General features: G+C 29.4%; 1 protein-coding gene across 6 annotated transcripts; it reads left to right on the forward strand.

Annotated features, from left to right (window-relative positions):
• Positions 1-4425: 4425 nt before the first annotated feature.
• Positions 4426-9434, forward strand: LOC100803655 (probable alkaline/neutral invertase D). 6 transcript variants are annotated; one of them, XM_003556162.4, is made up of 5 exons: positions 4426-4856; positions 5414-5841; positions 6428-6859; positions 7243-7804; positions 8689-9434. In XM_003556162.4, the coding sequence occupies exons 2-5, from the start codon at positions 5464-5466 to the stop codon at positions 8982-8984; spliced, it is 1668 nt and encodes a 555-aa protein (XP_003556210.1). In that variant the 5' UTR covers positions 4426-4856; positions 5414-5463; the 3' UTR covers positions 8985-9434. The 6 variants fall into 6 exon arrangements, with proteins under 6 accessions (XP_003556210.1, XP_040869300.1, XP_006606227.1 ...); XM_041013366.1 differs by having other exon boundaries at positions 5418-5841; XM_006606164.3 differs by having other exon boundaries at positions 5451-5841.
• The last annotated feature ends 4733 nt before the right edge of the window (positions 9435-14167 follow it).

Raw genomic sequence — 14167 nt, forward strand, 5'->3', positions numbered from 1 at the left:
TATTTAGTGTCAACATACCTTCATTTTTTGTGTTGTTCTCAAATAAAAAAAATTCTCACCTTTAAAAATATCAAATGTTTGTTCTCTAATAACATCAAACTCTCAATGAAAATGACTTACCACTACTATAACATCGGTAAGTTATTATCTAGCAATAATACATTACTAGACTTAGTTATTTAAGTAAAGTGAAATTTATGATTTATTATGTTGTTTTATTATATTATTAAAATGTTTAATTGAAATGTTATTTATAAATATTTTGTTATTATTTTTAAATGAGGTGAACTTTTACAAGTTTACAATTCGAATCTATAAAACTTTCACGAGTCTTTGTAAACTCTTGAGTTTCATAACCTTGAACTCATGTAAGTTGATAAATTTATTTAGTAAATAACTTAAGAAAACTCATTCCTTTATTCATTCAATTGTCCTCACCAAGATTTTAAGTTTATTATAGAACTAAAAACTCACTACGGATAATTGATGGATTCCATCCTGATTAGACATTAACTTTACAAATGCTCATCTTGATTAGTGCTCATTTCTTTAACTACTGATAGTCATTAAATTTAATTATATCCCATGCTCATCTAACTAATTTTATCCATTAGAAAATCTCAATTGAATCAATTCAATAATCACATATCCCTATACACATCATCTATGTATTTAAATTAATAAATGAGATATATTAATATTCATCAAATATTATCATATATATGGTGATCTATCCAGATTATTTATGTCTTAATTATAATAATCCTATGATCAAGAATAATTAAAATTAAAATTATAAAATATTTGTTTCTCATTTTCATAATTTCTATTATGATAACAAATCTTTAATTTTAAACAAAAATTTTATCACATTAATAATTTAATAAAATAATAAATATGACAGTAAAATAAAAAATATTTTTTTTATTAAAATTAATAACATAATAGATTAAATCTTAGACATACATTTTTATCTCCAATACCAAATCACACATAGAATTGGGAGATACAAACCAATGCCAAAGGAGATGTGCTAAGCAAAACTTATAATTTATTTGATCTACAAAAGTCTTTACACGAATATTTAAGTTTTTCAGGATATTTTTTTTTGCGATATAATTTTTTTTCGTCCTGAACTCAATCACTGATTGTTCAATTTACAATAGAGCGTCGACTGAATATTTTTCAATATTCTGACGAGTTCAAAATTTGTTCTTTTAATAACATCGAATCTTTTTTTGGACAGGAACATCGAAATTAGTTTATTACTAGGTAATTAATCTTTCTTGAGAAATTGCATCCATTGTTACTATAGTAATAAAGTGTTTTTTCAGTCAGTGTTTTTGATTGGAAAATCTTTTAATAATTGTTTTTTGTTCATTTCACTGTATTTTTTGGCTTCTTAAAGTAATACAGGGTCTGAAGTATTAGTTTTAATTCTTGATTTTCCCTTATTTTACATTATTTTTAATATTTAAAAGTTGAAATATTAATTTGTTAAAAAAATTGTTTCCTATTAAAACTTTGGATTAAAAAGGGTAATAATTGATGTATTAGATTTTTCAATCTCACATGTCCTCAAAACTTTTATGAGATATGAGTTGATTTAATAGTATTTCAAGTATGGCCATAACTCGAGAATGTTTAGAAGATTAAAAAGAAAAGTATTTTGCACTGATTATTATAGAATTAAAAAGTATACGTGTTACCCAATTTTTAAGCTATCCGCTCGATCAATTAAGAAAAAATGAACTCAATTTCCTTTTGAGATTATTTTTCTTAATTGACTGATTGAGATATGATCAACTGATGATATATAATCAGAAAAATTATTTTCCATTAATCTATCCGCAATTTATTAATTTAAATTATTTTGTATTGTATGTGTTACTGTTGTATTATAAATTAAATTTTAATTTTAATATTTTAAGAAACAGGTATTAAGACTAATTATACTGTATTAAAAGATTACACGTGCATGTCACATGGCTATCATCATACTAACATTTTATTAGAGGAATGGAGGTGCATGTCACACACATATATCATCATACTAATACTAATACTAATATTTTATTGAAGGAATGCAGGTTAATTCATGCAAGTGCATGAATGACGGAGAAGACGAAACTCCATATGTACTGTGAAATTATTATTTAAGGCTAGGCCAAGGATTCTCGAAGGTAATTAAGTTTAATTGTTTTGTAATCGTATGTGAATCTTCACTAACCAGATTCTTCCCTCCTACATTCTTGGATGTCAACGAGAGGACTTGCTCTTCTTCAGTAGAGGCATGGCATATTCCCGGTTTACACCGTGAAACATTTAATACAAAACATTACTAATTATTAGGGCATACATTATGCAACAATATTACACTATTTTTTTTTTGTGAATAAACATATTATGCTGTCATTATAATTGCACATTAATTCATGAAGGTTGTTTTTTTTTATATATATAATTTTTAAACTCGGGGATGTCCCATATTCATTTAAAAGTGTGGTAGTTATGTTATTATTTAGATTATTACTATACTTCTTATGATATCTTTATATATTAACAAAAAATGATAAAAAAAAAATGCTTGTGCTAATTATAAAACATGTTTATATAAATAAAACCAGTTTTAATATTGCCAAATAATTGTAAAATCGTGATATAATGATTCTCAGGAATATTAAAATCATGATATTAAAATTAAATCACGACATAATTGAAACTCATAATTTAAACATTGAATTAAGTCTGAGAAAGTAAAAAACAAATAAATTAAATAAATAAATAATAGTAACAATTTAGACGTTTAAATAAGCAAAGAAAGCATTCTTAATTATGAAACTTAATTATTAGATGATATTTGTCCATCAAATTGTTACTATTATTAATTTATTGAAAAAAAAATTCAGGAAACTTATTGAATCAATTTTTTTAACTCACTTTCCTGAAAAAAAAAATTCACTTGAAAATCTAACTATGTAAGATGTCTACATTATCTTTTTTTGCAACTATAAATTAGCATTCATTAGGAATTTTCTTTATCCAGCAGTTTTTTTCTCCACTGTCGAACCTTGCATCGTACTACTACGTGATTCTGTTTATTTCGTCAGTACAGGTTTTTTTGTTTAATATTCCCTTTTTTTCATGCTAGCTTTTTTTTTTGGTGAAGTGGATATATATATATATATATATATATATATATATATATATATATATATATATATATATATCATGTATATATTGGCTTCTGTAAAAAAAATGTATATATTGGCTGATTGTATCTCGTAATCTCCTGTTCTTTGCGCCTTCAATTTCTGAAATTGTGTCTGCTTGACATAATCCAATTTGATTTTTGTTTATGAAATTGTGCCTGTTTGCCATTTTCAATTTCTTGTATTTTTAACACCCTCAATTTAGGATTTTTCTTATTCATGACTCCCAATAGTTTGCTTCAAGCGTACAATTTTTTTTCCCCCTAACTAATAGGGACAATCAGCGATAACACATTTCAAATTTTGAACATAAGTAGCTGAAAAAAAGTAGATATAAATTAAAATTTAAAATTTGAAATAATGTTAAATACGTGTAGATTTAAATACCAATATTTTGTAAAATGGTTTGCAAAAAAAAGTATCAAGTTTTTGTATGTAAAATGCATCACACAATATTTGAATCAGAATTGATGAACCTTTAATTTGGAATGCCAATATTATGAGAAGCTTTCCCATCTTGCGAATTTTTTTTAAAGAAAAATATAACAACCAATTACGAAATAGAATATAAAACAGTATGTTAATTGATTATCTTTTTTTTTAGAACTTTACCTCTACAGTGATTCTATCATGTGACTTAGACAACTTTTTTTAATATCAAAGTATCCCATTAACTCTTTTCATTTAAGATTTAACTATTCAAGACATGGCATTTCATTTAACAGATTAACTATATATTTTTCGATGCATATTGTTTCATGTATGAACTTAAAAATTGAATTTTTATCCACATTATTTTATTAACAATATTACACTATCGTATTGGGAAAAACATAAAAAATCAACCATTGTTATTACGAGATAACCATTGTTATTACGAGATTAAAGTTATAATTAATTTGATATAACATTCTATAAATGTCCTTTCATTTATTTTTTTCATTAAACCTTGAGAAATTAAAAATGAAAAAGGGAAAGACATTTTACACCAGCATGATGCACACCTTAACATCCGAAGTGGCTTCTCAAAAGTCAATTTCTTTCCTCGTTTATTTATTTTTATAACACGGGGAGGAGAAATACAAGTTGAAATGTAGCTATCTTGGCACACAGAAAATAATTCCGAAATCCACCCACCTACACAATTAATTAATTCCAAAATAATATCCCATAAGAAAATATAAATACACACATGCCACGATACAATTTCCCATTCCCAACTTTTGAATTCACAGAATCAGAGGAAAGAAGAGAAGAAAGAGTGGGAGAGATCTCATTCGTAGAAACGGCGTCGTTGCGCCCACGTGGACGGTGCTGGTAACCCCTTCGCCCAGCTACCGGCTGTTACCGTTAAATCTCTTACACGGTATCCAACTGTCAGAAATTAAAAGTAAAAGTTAATAAAAAAAACAAAAAACAAACGGGGTAGGACGGTACGGTCCGTTGGTTGCACCCTCTCCAGGACTCTCTTTCTACCGTTCGTCTCCTTCTATAAATAACGGCTTCTGAGCTACTGCTCATTTTTTCCCTTCTCTTTCTCTCCATTTCGCCATTCTCTCCGCGCACCGTTTTCCGGCGCAGTCGCCGGCGAGTCACCGTCGTTTCCGCCGGCAAGTCTCTCTCACCGTTGCCATCCTCCTTCAGGTTCTCCCCTCGTTTTACTTCACAGTACCGTTTATTTCCCTTTCGTCTTCTCAGATCTGTCTCTTTTTCTGTGCAACGATGAATTACGCTCATTCCTGTGTCGCAGCTGAATTTCACTCTCATGCGTGATTTGTTTTTTTTTTTTTGTCTTGTTTGAATCGCGTGATAATGCTGATTTTCCCCCATGGATCTTGATCTGTTACTTGTTTTCCTTTAATGCGCCATTTATCATTTCGTTATTGTGTTCGGTTTTTCAATTTTCATGATTGAATTGTCGGAGTCGAAGGTGATGTTTCGTGTTGCAGAAAATGTGCTGAGATGTATTTATTTTTTTATTCCATTTTCCACTCTTCTTCTGGAGCTTAATCATTACGAAGGGTTGCGTATATAATAGTTTTAATATCATTTTGATTGTGACTCGAGATTGTGCTTTGCGTTTCTAATTCAGTCTTTGGTTTTATGCTTTTTTATATTTAGTTTTTCTGATTTGGTTGCTAGGAATTTGTTTGTTTCGGTTTTGCATTTGACCTTGGCACATATTGTTGTTTTGTCTGTAGATAGTATATATTTTTGATATAATCGTTCCGTTATTAGAGAAGTTGAGAAAATGGACGGCCATATGGGAATGAGGAAAATCAGCTCTCACTGCTCTATCCCTGATTTGGATGATTCTGATATCTTACGTTTGCTTGAAAAGCCAAAGTTGAACATTGAGAGACAGAGATCATTTGATGAGAGGTCACTCAGTGAGCTCTCCATTGGTCTTGCGAGAGCGGGCTTGGATAACTATGACACTTATTCTCCAGGAGGAAGATCTGGCTTCAACACACCTGCTTCGTCTACACGGAACTCGTTCGAGCCTCACCCCATGGTTGCCGATGCCTGGGAATCCCTCAGAAAATCTCTAGTCTATTTTAGAGGCCAACCGGTTGGCACAATTGCAGCTGTTGATCATCAATCAGAGGAAGTTCTGAACTATGATCAGGTGAATTCCTCAAACAATACTGAAATGTCATATTCCAATTTTAGGGGTGTGTTCAATTTTTTTTGAAAAATGCAAGCCATGGAAACTTAATGGTCTAGAGCTATGATGAACTAAGTTGTCCTTAACATGCTTCTTTATTACTTTAATTTGAAAATAATGGCACTCTAGAATACTTGAAATTGAATTCTAGTACATGTATCACGTGTGACAAGTTTACATTTAATTGCGTGGCAATTTGAACTTGAAACATCATACAATTTACAGATTGCTGCAAATTTTGCAGGACATATGATATGTGATAATGTAACATGATAACATATGTTTAGACTTCATAATTACCCAAAAGCTTGAATTTAATGAATCTAATAGTACTACAATAAAGTGAACAAAAATAAACGGATGCTCTATCATATATTTGACTGAACATTTAAGTTGGAAATATTCTGAAAGCCCCTTTATTCCTGAATATTACCCAAGCCTCAGGTTTTGTGATAATGGATCCCCCGCAAACCTAAAAGCACCATGAACTAAATCTTTTTACTGTTGTGGGGGTCTTCTAAGAAAGAGTTTGATATTTATTTTATAGGTTTTTGTTCGAGATTTTGTGCCCAGTGCTCTAGCCTTTTTGATGAATGGTGAACCAGAGATAGTCAGGAACTTCTTGTTGAAGACACTGCATCTTCAGGGTTGGGAAAAAAGAGTAGATCGGTTTAAGCTTGGTGAAGGTGTGATGCCAGCTAGTTTCAAAGTTCTTCATGATCCTATTAGGAAAACAGATACTCTTATTGCAGATTTTGGTGAAAGTGCAATTGGAAGAGTTGCTCCAGTTGATTCTGGATTCTGGTGGATAATTTTACTTCGTGCCTACACAAAGTCTACAGGGGATTTATCTTTGGCTGAATCACCAGATTGTCAAAAGGGAATGAAACTTATACTGACTCTATGCTTGTCAGAGGGGTTTGATACATTTCCAACTTTGCTTTGTGCTGATGGATGTTGCATGGTTGATCGAAGAATGGTAAGATATAGTTTGTGGCTGTTTCTCTAAGATGATCATTATTGCTTGTTATCTGGCTATAAGAATGATTTTTGGTGCATTCCATTGTTTATGAACAAAGTTAGTCATTTTATGGTGCCAGATGATTCAAATGCAATTATAATTGTTTTTTACAAGTCTTGCTCTTATGCTATGTTAAATTCTTTAAATGATTTGGCAAAAGATTATTGGATGATGGTGTAGAACCTTTTTTACACTGATGGGGTATCACATCTAAACTATTTATAAATTATTCTATGTATTTTCATGTTCCCTGGAGTTAAGCTTTCATGTATTTGGCTGATTTTGAAGAATTTGCATATTTTATTAATTGTTTCTTCTGCTTCCTTTCTTTTTTCTTGCAGGGCATTTATGGTTATCCAATAGAGATTCAAGCACTTTTCTTCATGGCATTGAGATGTGCTTTGTCAATGCTGAAACAGGATGACGCCGAAGGAAAGGAATGCGTAGAGCGTATTGTGAAGCGTTTGCATGCACTAAGTTATCATATGCGGAGTTACTTTTGGCTCGACTTCCAACAACTAAATGACATTTATCGATATAAGACCGAGGAGTACTCACATACTGCAGTAAATAAGTTTAATGTTATTCCTGATTCAATCCCAGAATGGGTGTTTGACTTTATGCCAATGCGCGGGGGCTACTTCATTGGAAATGTTAGTCCGGCCCGGATGGATTTTCGATGGTTTGCTTTAGGAAATTGTGTTGCAATTCTATCTTCTCTGGCAACTCCGGAGCAATCAATGGCTATCATGGATCTTATTGAATCTCGCTGGGATGAATTAGTTGGAGAAATGCCCCTAAAAATATCTTATCCTGCAATAGAGAGCCATGAGTGGCGAATTGTTACTGGTTGTGATCCCAAAAATACCAGATGGAGTTACCATAATGGAGGATCTTGGCCAGGTTCTTCCTTTCTGCTCATATATTCAAACTTTAAAATGCATTTAATGTGGGATTTGGTTAATTGGGATTTTGACCGGTAGGTGTGCTTAGTTGTGCAAACTGAGCCACATGTGTGTTGCCATATCTTAGTTATGCAGATAATGTCTGTCATTAACTAAGAACAGAAAGGCAGGATGTGTGGAACACACGTTGTTTGAAGCTTAGTAACTTTGCAAATGTCTCGGGGTCTGTTTGTATAGGCTATTGAAAAAATGTTTTTAAGGATGTATAAAAAGGTGATTTATTTTTTTAGAGGTTTCATGAAAAGAAAAGGTTATATTTTGTTTAGTTACAGTTGTAATAAAAAACACTCTTTCCAAAAAAGCATTTATGAATACACTTTTTTTCCCCAAAACTATTGAAAACTGCTTAAAATATCCAGAAACATTATTCTTTTAGATTTTATTTTTCCTTAAATCTAATTGAAAAATAATTTCGCTTCTCATGAAATCTCTAAAAAAATAAATCACCTTTTTGTAAGTCTTTAAAAACACTTTTTTTAAATGCCTAAACAAACAACACTAGTAAATTTTTAAAAAGTGTTTTTTTTTTCAAAATAAAAGTGTTTTTCATGGGGTAAAATAGATGTAACAAATGGGCTCTTAATCTTTTCTATGAAATCACATTGAAAATGGGTAAAACTATTACTAATAAAAAAAACTGTTCTTATTACTTGTTAGCAATATTATTATTTATTGGTCTCAATGAGTGGTAGTCTATGCCTACCAGAAGCATAGTTCATTATTCTTTCCTCATTTTATGGAATAAAATTATCAACATAGTTTCGGTGGCCTTTTTATGTTTAATAACTCTTCATTTTTGCTTTGTTTCTGGCTTGAGTGCAGTGCTCCTGTGGCTAGTAACAGCTGCTTGTATCAAAACGGGGAGACCACAGATTGCAAGACGTGCAATTGAACTTGCCGAGAGTCGTTTACTGAAGGATGGGTGGCCAGAGTATTATGATGGTAAACTTGGGAGATATATTGGCAAACAGGCAAGAAAATACCAAACATGGTCTATTGCAGGTTATCTGGTGGCAAAGATGATGCTGGAGGACCCCTCACACTTGGGGATGATTTCCCTTGAAGAAGACAAACAGATGAAACCGGTTATTAAAAGATCATCTTCTTGGACTTGCTAAATTCAGGTGATAGATAAATAGTATAAAAAACGAATAGAGAAAAACTTAGAAAGTGAGAGATATTGTTGTTTCAATACACGGCACTATTCTTGGTGATTCCCTTCCTCGTAGGCTTGATTGGAAGTTTGGCTTGCTTGTGTAAAATAGCTGCTGCTGAGACTGGCTTCATGCTTTTCCCAAATAAGTAAAAAGACACTTCAGTTCATGTTTGCTAAGTTTCAATGCTACCGTCCCACTTGTTGCGTGGGTTAATTAGTAAGATAAGAGAAATCATGAAACATTCTTCATTTTATTATTGTGTTTCCTTATAGTTTGTCAATAAGGCTTCTTTTAAAAAGGGCCTAGAACAGGAAAGTATTAGCTTTTTCATATGAAACTTTAGGTCTACTGCCCACATTGCTAAAAAAATATGGTAAATTATGATTTTTCTTTTTTACCATTTTTCGTTAATACAGTCTACTTTCCGTTGAGTTTTTTTTTTTCTGGCTTTCATTTTTGGTCAGAAACCTTTGTTGCTTCATTATTGTTTTGCTCTTTATTGTGCCAATCAGTTTTTCTTGCCAGGTATCATTTTACAAGTAGCAAGTTTATTGAGTTGATCGTAGTTAGTGTTCATTAATCAATTTAAATGCAAATCTTAAAATATTAAACTGAAAATTGGATTGAAATAGTTTATCTAATGCTGTAAACTTGGAATATTTTTAATATTATCATTCTTGTATAAATATCTTGCTAATTTTGTTTCTTTAGGGTCTGATTAATTATTTCGGTGTCTCACTTCAAATAATTTATCATTCTTATATAATATCTTACTAATTTGGTTTATTACTATTAGTTTGCATCTTTTATTATATATTGAAAATAATTTCAATAAACGATAGGGAAAAAAATAAATAGGATAAGATATATTGATCGACGTATTGTGTAAAGCGAGTTTATGGTAATAATCCTGCACCTTCGCCTTTTCATAAAAACATTGTGTAATTTGCGAAAATACATAATTTATTGGGTAGGTAGTAAATCACCAGGTTTCAATATCTACGGGCTACGGGTATAAAAAAAAAGATGCTTTTTTTTTTTGTTTTTTGTTTGTTAGGAAATAAAATGAAAGATACAGAGGTTAAAACTTCATTTCTTCTTATTTAATTATGTAGAAAATGAAAGGAATATAAAATGACATGAAAATTTCTAAGAAATAAAAGATAGGGATAATTTTATCTCTTTTTTTTACTAAAAAAAAGCTTCTTTTTATCTCTTTTTTTTCATATTCCGTCCAAAAATAGATGAATTTATATCAACATGGATCTTACCGCTTTGTCTAATATGAAAATATTTTGTAAGGCCGATTTTCCGTAAATCTCTGTTCCTTCCTTAACGTGGGTCTTAACACTTGACTTATTTAGATAAACTTAATTTTAAGAGAAAAAATAAAAATAAAAATAAAACAAGTTTCTTTATAAGCTAAAATTAACTTATGTGTAAATTAAAAATTATCTTTTAGAAAAAGTAATAAGAAAGTTTCTATATATTAACTAATGTTTAAGCTAATTTTAGCTTGTTGATTTTTCTTGTTTATTTTCTTCTCTTCTTTTTAGAAGTGCTTAAGTAAAAGTTTATCTGAACAAATTTGAAAATATTTTAAAAGGCTGATTTTTCGTCTATCCTTGTTTCTTCCTTCTTCAATTTACTAAATGAAACACAGCGTAAAAAAAAGGATTACATGCGCTAACTTCTAAGCTAGGCTTCGTATTTTAAAACGAACAAACATGTCATGCTCCTTTTTTTTGGGTCTCTCTTATGCTGTGTTGTTGATGCCATGAAAAACTCCTTTCCAACTTCCAAGTAGACAAGTAGTCAATTTTATTTTCCTAGTTTTCTTTCTCTCATATAGCAAGAAAATAACATTGAATTGGTTTTTGACTTTAAAACAAATCTGGTTGGATAATATAATTAAAAACCAATAAGATTTAAAAAAGTAACTTTTCTCCTTAAAATCTATTGGATACTTACAACACTTTTTTGGTATAGGTTACAAGTACTCTCCATTGAAGATAATTATGTTAAATTAAAATAATATCATGTTAATTAATTCACACACTTTATGATAAATGCTTACAACACTTAATCCATTTTTTCAAAAACAATTTTTTAATTGATAAAATCTCTCACAAAAAAGAGAAATCTCTTGTGAATTACTAATGATCCTTTTCCAGTTTTAGTTCTTATTCATTTTTAATATTTTTACTTAACAGAAAATATGGCTTTTTGAATTTTTTATTAGGACTAAAAACACATGCTTTATAACTTTAAAAGCTAAATGAATAAAAGTCATTTTCGTGTTACATATTTGAATTTCTAATGCCAGTGGGGAGGCTAGGTTCCCAAATTATGATATATATTTTTTTAAGTAATCCCTATTTAAATCTTAGCCAATCAATAAGTTATTTATCTAAGTGGTACTGAATTCATTCTTTTAAATAAAATCTTATATTTAAGTTTAATGAATGAAAAAAATATAATTAAAAAAAATGTGATAAACTATATTTTTTTTGATAAAGATTAGTTATTATTAAAATTGGTGAATATTTCATAATTAGCCAAAAAATCTTGTCCAAATATTAAATGATATTTTTGGGCGTGTAAGCTTTGCATCTCACAAGTATTTGATATTTGGAGCTTCGAAGAGTCAGATTGGAGCGATGCCATAGATTCATTAAAGGAAAATATAAGAAGATACATATTTCTCCTCCAATAGCAAAAAGAAGGTCTATTTCTACTTTCGTGTGATTAAAATTTCTATCTCTATGCTAGTGGCTTATAGTTCTCGTGATATTGATCGTAGTATTTCGAGTTGTGAGTTTAATGTCATGACTCATGAGTTTGATAATTTACCCATCGTCTTTCCTTTTCCATTTTCCAAGTCTCTATGGCTTTCCTATGAAACCAACCAAAAAAATAGATAACACATGTTTGATTAATTCAAATGTCAGTAAGATAATAATCATCATAATACATCTACGAATTTATGAATAATTATAAAAGTAATTTTGTTAACTATATTACCCTTAAGATCATTGCCAATAAAACTTTCATTGAAAATCATAATACTTGATGTTATTTATCGATAAACCTTTCTATTTATTCTTTTGTTAGCCAATTATCCTAAGAAGAATAATGATTATCAAAACCCTTATACAAACGCCAAACCATTATTTATAAAATGTATATATTTATATAATCCTAATTTGTAGTCCTGCATTGTTTTAGTGTTCAAGCAACTTGAACTGGGATTTATGAATGAATTTTTTTCTTCGAGAAAGCCACATCATATTGTTCTAAAACATGGAAAGTGTTAATCCTACAATACCATTAATTTTACCTTTCATTTTTTTATTCCTTCTTTGTGCTTTCAGCATGCCAAACCAGCACACTCCACAGTCAAACACAACTAGACATGTTCTAAAACACCTGAAGTATCTTGAGTGCCCAAAATGTGTCAATCATCATGGACAAAACTATTCTTGACACTACATCTACCAAAAACATGAGTTTGTCTGAGATGAGGAAGACTAATTCTAAAAGATGGTTTCATAGAGGCAATTTGAGGGGTTCTTGCTCCAGTGCATGCTTGAGATTTCAATCATCCATTTTCCTTCCTCCGCACCATGGCATATAAGAGCATGGGCATGACTGTAGCACAAAGCCACTAACTAATGAAGTATTAGATAGTATAATCAGAACACTTTTTTAATTAGTTAATTTTTTTTATAGTTTTAATCTACCTGTAAAACGTTTAGAGTAGGCCTTTATTTGCATATGTGAATTCTTTGTACACTCCTTTCTTTTTTGGTAAATTGAAATTTGACCTGATAGGGTAAAAAATTGAAGAATTTTGTTGTTACACCAACCCGATTAAGATGACAACCCACTAGGTTGGCTTTGTGGTGAAGAAGTCGGAGTAAATATATGAGGATGTGAGTTTGATCCTCATTTTTACTATTTTACACCTTAATTATGATGATTTTGACACTTATATAGTATCCAAATAAAAGAGGTCTTAGAAATTTAAAAAACAAAAATTGAATTAAAAGTAATTGATAATGATTAATGAGTATTTATCTTATCACAATGAAGACACTCATATACAATGGGAATGATTTATTTTAAAAAATCAAATAGAATTGGCTGATTTGATGAAAATATTAATGCATTTTATATTAAAAAATTATATTAATAGTGTGAGTTAGTGATATTTTATAATAGTGAAATAGATATTTTATATTAACTGATCTAAAATAGACATTTTTTAGATTGATGGTATGAAGAATCACCATTTCTAGAAAGTATTTTTTAGATATTTCTTTATTAATCGATCTAGAATGTAAACACCATTTGTAACTTTTAAAATTCTTATCAAGGATTTCTAAAGAATCAATTGAGAAAATACTTTTTAAACATGCTCTTCTTATAACCGATTTAAAATATTGATTTCTTTTGTAACTTTTGAAATTGACAAATATCTTTAATCATTTTCTACATCAGATTAGTACAACTTATGTAAAAAGTTCACCATAAGTTTTTTTATTTAATAATTCACTCACATTTTTCGTTCTTGCTCTAATTTAAAAATCTTTGTTCTTTGGTTTGATGGATTAAGACATCTTGAGGAAAAAATATTTTTAAATATCAATTCCTTTTTTATATAAGTGTGAATTCATTCTTTAATTTTTCTTCACACACAAGCGCATATATATATATATATATATATATATATATATATAAAGAAGAAAAATCAAATGATCTCCGTCTAACCTTGATAACTATTACATCATGTTATAACTTTAAAAAGAATAATATTTTTTAAAATAACTCACCATTGAATTAAAAGTTTCTTTCACATAGATCATATATTTAAAAATTCATATCAATTAAAAATTATTTGTTATCTCGTTCATATAGATTAAAATCAATGTAATATAAATATTTTAAAATATACTAAAATATGAATAACTTGATAATTTTCTTATTTTTGTTCAATTTTAACAAATTTTGAAATAGACGATTTTGGTAATATGTAGATATAATTCAAAAATTTGATAAATAAAAATCACATTCTATATCAAGTTATAAAAATAGTATAATAATTATCAATTTATATAATTTGATTCCTCCATTTATGTTCA

Source organism: Glycine max, chromosome 20 (assembly GCF_000004515.6).
Source record: "Glycine max cultivar Williams 82 chromosome 20, Glycine_max_v4.0, whole genome shotgun sequence".
NCBI classification, from domain to species: Eukaryota; Viridiplantae; Streptophyta; class Magnoliopsida; order Fabales; family Fabaceae; genus Glycine; species Glycine max.

What these genes read in the sequence shown, in the direction of transcription:
- LOC100803655 (XM_003556162.4), top strand. Translation starts at nt 5,464, where the DNA reads ATGGACGGCCATATGGGAATGAGGAAAATCAGCTCTCACTGCTCTATC. An exon ending in AAGTTCTGAACTATGATCAG is followed by an intron (nt 5,842 to 6,427) that starts GTGAATTCCTCA and finishes TTTATTTTATAG; the next exon opens with GTTTTTGTTCGAGATTTTGT. An exon ending in TAATGGAGGATCTTGGCCAG is followed by an intron (nt 7,805 to 8,688) that starts GTTCTTCCTTTC and finishes GCTTGAGTGCAG; the next exon opens with TGCTCCTGTGGCTAGTAACA.